The sequence below is a fragment of the Terrapene carolina genome, unplaced genomic scaffold (assembly GCF_002925995.2).
Source record: "Terrapene carolina triunguis isolate 2854851 unplaced genomic scaffold, T_m_triunguis-2.0 Scaffold1009, whole genome shotgun sequence".
In the NCBI taxonomy this organism is placed as follows: domain Eukaryota; kingdom Metazoa; phylum Chordata; order Testudines; family Emydidae; genus Terrapene; species Terrapene triunguis.
The window spans coordinates 1-4,530 of record NW_020665360.1 but is presented as its reverse complement, the minus strand read 5'-3'; the positions used below and the strand labels follow the sequence as shown (position 1 = coordinate 4,530).

The window sequence follows — 4,530 nt, the reverse complement described above, 5'->3', positions numbered from 1 at the left end:
TGGGGAGGGGCGAGGGGGCGAGCGGCGAGTCGGGGGCAAGCAGGTGGGCAAGTGGCGGGTGGGCAGAGAGGTGAGCAGTGAGCCAGCAGGGGTCCTAGGGGCAGGCATGGGGGTTTCTGGCAGGGGAGGGAGGAGGTGAAAGGAGGTGAGTAGTGGGTGGGGGACTGACTAGGAGGGACGCAGCAGGCCAGGGAGGGCTAGGGGGTGAAGAGGGGTGTGATGGTGGGGCCGAGCGGGGAGGGAGGGGGTCCGATTTTACTGCTGTGATCTGGTCACCCTATGTGTGCCGTTTCTCCCCCTCCCCCTCCAAACCTTCCTTTTCGGCCCACAGCTGTTTCGGCGGGGCAGCACTGGGGAAGGAGGGTTTGTTTCCATGGGGCGGGCAGTGCTGGGCGGGGGTTGTTTCCACGGGGCGGGTGGCGCTGGGGGGGGTGTTTTGGGGGGGCTGGGCGGCGGGCGCAATTTTATATTCTTGCCTCGGGCGCAAAAATAGCTAGTTACGACTCTGCCACACACCTCCTGGGTGTGGTGTTCTGTCTCATCTAGTGGCACTGAGACCACTTAGAGAGAAACATTAATGAGTCTGCTCTACAGCCTTAGCTAAGGGCCATATGGCATTTAGCTTCAGAGGTTCGATCCTGCCTGCCAAGGACTGGGATCTGTTGGTGTTACACCTACACAACAGCTTTTCTGTCATCATGACCATGTTTTTGTGTCTGCCACAGCATTCTATCTATTTGCTGGTGGGCATGGCCATGGGTCAATTCAAGAGAGAAGATCTTCCAAAAGAAGCCAGACACATTAGGCTTTTCAGACCTCAGGGGGATTTTGCATGTTAATCTATAATAAAAGTCACGCCATCTGCAAGTATGCGGTTTGCTCTTTTGTTTGGGAAATATTACGCCCCCATTAAATATTCTAAATGTAATTGCATTGGATTTCCAAGTGACTTAGGCAGCGTCTCAAGTCTCAGCACCAGTGTCTAAATCCAGAGCTGGCATGTTCTAATGAGCTCCTTGAGACAGTGTTATTTTGTGGTCTCAGCCTGTGTCTTTGTGCCTAATAAAAATCTGCTAATGCTATTAGTTCCATCTGAGGGTCTTTAAGGGGCTTTCATGCATCTGGAAAGTAGGTCAGCATCATTATCCCCACTTTACAGGTGGGCAACCTGAGACACTGATGTCATGGGATGCCCTCAAGGTCAAAAGGCAAATCAGCAGGACCTAGAGTCCCTTTCCATTACCCACAAGGCTATCCTTTACTCTGTGTACCCCTCTATTATTCCCTTCCTCTTGCTTTCTCTCAGTCTCTCTTTTCCTTCCTCATTCTCTGTCTTTGCCCCCCAGTTTGGCCCTTTCCCGTTATCCCTTCCCCCTTTCTTCCTTCAATGGTCCAATCTTCCTCTCCCTGACTGTTGCTTTGTCTGGCCCCACACACTATGGCCACCTGCTGGAGCTGTTTTGTGTTGTGGGTTGGGATCAGGGAGTAGCAGCACTGGCTATTTATGCCTCCTCACTGGGATGCATTGAGAGGAGCTGGCAGGGTGAGCTGTGAAAGGAGATGGAGAGGAGGAAGGAAATAATACAGCAGCTGCCTGCTCATAAAGCCCAGGAGTATTTGAAGGAGAAAGCTAGCTCAGTTCCTTGCAACCCTGCTGAGGAGTGGCTTTTCAGATGGCACATTTGACTGTCATTCCAGATGGGTGGAATTTGGGTAAGCAGTAATTCCCCTACCTAGATGGCTTTGCAAACCTCAGCTACAGCTCTTTGAACTAAGGTGGGTCAGAGAGAAAAAGAAGCACCAACAAACTTTACATGCAAGTAACATTACTTTCAGTACTCCAGCCAAACACAGCTGAGTTCAAGCCCCCAATAAAATGGCTTATCTGTCTTCTCCTCTTTGTGCTGACCTCCTCACGGCTGGGAAGTCAATGCAGCTGCACCTATTCACACCAGCAGAGAATCTACCCCTGTATGTCTTAATTCTTAACGCATTAAGGACAAAGGGCCTGATTCTCATTTTCATTAAAGTGTAAAGTGTAAAGTGTGCATCGGGTGGCATAAAGTGGCTTTAGTGGAAATAAGAACCAGTCCCAAAATTTTCAGCAATGGCCAATAATATGGAGAACAGCAGCCATTGATTAGCCTCAGGAACAGGACCTGCAATTGCACCATTTAAAGGGACCTGATTTTGCATGGTGCAGAGCAGCTCCTAGGGCTGGTCCACACTAAGCCCCCAGTTCGAACTAAGATACGCAACTTCAGCTACGTGAATAACATAGCTGAAGTCAAAGTATCTTAGTTCGAACTTAAAGGTACTTACCGCGGATCCTCACGCGGCAGGCAGGCTCCCCCGTCGACTGCGCCTACTCCTCTCGCGGAGCAGGATTACCAGCGTCGACGGCGAGCACTTCCGGGATCGATTTATCGCATCTAGACAAGACGATCCCAGAAGATCGATTGCTTGCCGCCGAACCAGCGGGTAAGTATAGACATACCCCTAGAGGGCACAGAACACTTCTTAGGAAAACAAGACCCTTCACTAGGAGATGCCTGCAGCCAATGACACTACAGTGAGGGAATTCATTCTCCTGGGATTCCCCAGCCGACCGTCGATCCAGGTTGTCCTCTTCCTAGCATTCATAGATTCTAGGACTGGAAGGGACCTCGAGAGGTCATCGAGTCCAGTCCCCTGCCCGCATGGCAGGACCAGTGAAGCTAGTTTCGAGTGAAGCTAGTTTAGTTGTGCTTATTGCACACACGGTAAAGACCCACAAGTTTGAACGTGTTGAGTGAATATGGTATATTCAACATGGCGTAAAGAGAATGGTGTGTGCATATCACTGCAGTTCGCGCAGCCTCGAGCGGAAGGGATACAACATCACTAACTGAAATGTGCCCGAAAGGGGTAGACGTCATGGCACTGTACAGTATGATTCTACTAGGGAATGTTGGGCTGATGGTGTTGATCAGGTCTAATCCCCGCCTCCACACCCCCATGTACTTCTTCCTCAGTAACTTGTCCTTTGTCGATCTCTGCTATTCATCCGTGATTGTCCCTAAGATGTTGGCAAACTTCCTGTTGGAGAGCAAGGCCATTTCGTACACCGGCTGTGGGCTGCAGTTTTATTTCTTCTGCACCTTTGCTGATACAGAGTCTTTCATCTTGGCCACCATGGCCTATGACCGATACGTGGCCATCTGTAATCCACTGCTCTATACTGTCGTCATGTCCCCCAGAGTCTGTGTCCTGCTAGTGGTTCTGTCCTACATAGGGGGTACACTGAGTGCACTGGTACACACATGCTTTGCCTTCAGGCTGTCCTTCTGTGGCCCGAACATCATCAATCACTTCTTCTGTGACCTCCCTCTGCTCCTCAAGCTCTCGTGCTCCGACACCTCCCTCAATGAGCTCCTGCTCTACACCTATGGCAGCTCTGTGGAAATCATCTCTGTCATCGTTATTCTCATCTCCTACATTTTCATCGTCATCTCTGTCCTGAGGATCCGCTCCGCGACAGCCAGACACAAAACCTTCTCCACCTGCGCCTCCCACCTGACGTCCGTCATCATCTACGAGGGGACTTTGCTGTTCATCTACTCCCGCCCCAGCTCCTGGTATTCACCCAATTCAGACAAATATATCTCTGTGTTCTACACCATAATGATCCCAGTGCTAAACCCGCTGATCTACAGTCTGAGGAACAAGGATGTGAAAAATGCTCTGAGAACAGCTATAGACACCAAAGTCCTTGCTCAGCGAATCTCTTGGTTAACCTGATAAAGAGTCACCAGTGAGGAAGTGCAGAACAAGAAGGGGACTGGCTAAGCCAATGAGATATAATATCCTATAGCAACAGACATGGGTACATAACAGATGTAAGGGATAATGGGACGTGCATGTGTTTTATTTGTGGGTATTAAATTTGACGTGATGTGTATTTATTTAAAGATTTAGGGTGACAGAATCACAGATTCTTTTGGGTTGGAAAGGAATCATTTAATCCATCTCTCCCTGATTCGTGGAGAGCGGATGATCTACTGGACTCGGACTTAGCAGAGCTAGGTTCATTCTTCTTCTCGGCCACAAACTGGACAAGTCACTTAAGCTGCCCTGTAGGTCAGTACTCCCTTTACAGTGATATCAAGTCAAAAAAGTCTCTCTCCTCCCTCTGGTGTTTTGTGGTTTGCTCTGCAGAATTGCTGTGCAATGGGGGCAGGGGGATAAGGAGTAAGGATTTTAAGGAAGACAGTTTTGGGGAAAGGGAATGGCTCAAGGTTTTGGGGCTGAGACATGGTGCCTTTCCTCTTTATATCACCAATTCCAATCCAGGGAGGAGGGGATTTCAAAGCAGGACATACCTTGTAAAGCTGGATTTTCTAATCCAGCTCAAGGTCAGTGAGCCCAGACAGATGATGGGTCTTGCAATGGGATACAATTGTTTTCAGCTCTAAATCACAGATTTTTTTTCCATATTTTTAAAACTGGGGCTTAATCTGAGCCACTCTTTGATTCTGTGTTATTAAACAG

General features: G+C 49.2%; 1 protein-coding gene across 1 annotated transcript; it reads left to right on the top strand.

The window, feature by feature from the left end:
• Nucleotides 1-2,548: 2,548 nt before the first annotated feature.
• LOC112125478 (olfactory receptor 5I1-like) lies at nt 2,549-3,780 on the top strand. Its single transcript, XM_026661328.1, has 2 exons — nt 2,549-2,641; nt 2,914-3,780. Exons 1-2 carry the CDS (start codon nt 2,549-2,551, stop codon nt 3,778-3,780), a joined length of 960 nt encoding a protein of 319 aa, XP_026517113.1.
• The last annotated feature ends 750 nt before the right edge of the window (nt 3,781-4,530 follow it).

Bases quoted from the DNA above. Each gene is read 5' to 3' on its own strand.
- LOC112125478 (XM_026661328.1), top strand. From the start codon at position 2,549: ATGCCTGCAGCCAATGACACTACAGTGAGGGAATTCATTCTCCTGGGA. The intron at 2,642-2,913 runs ATAGATTCTAGG...AAAGGGGTAGAC, and splicing joins TTGTCCTCTTCCTAGCATTC to GTCATGGCACTGTACAGTAT.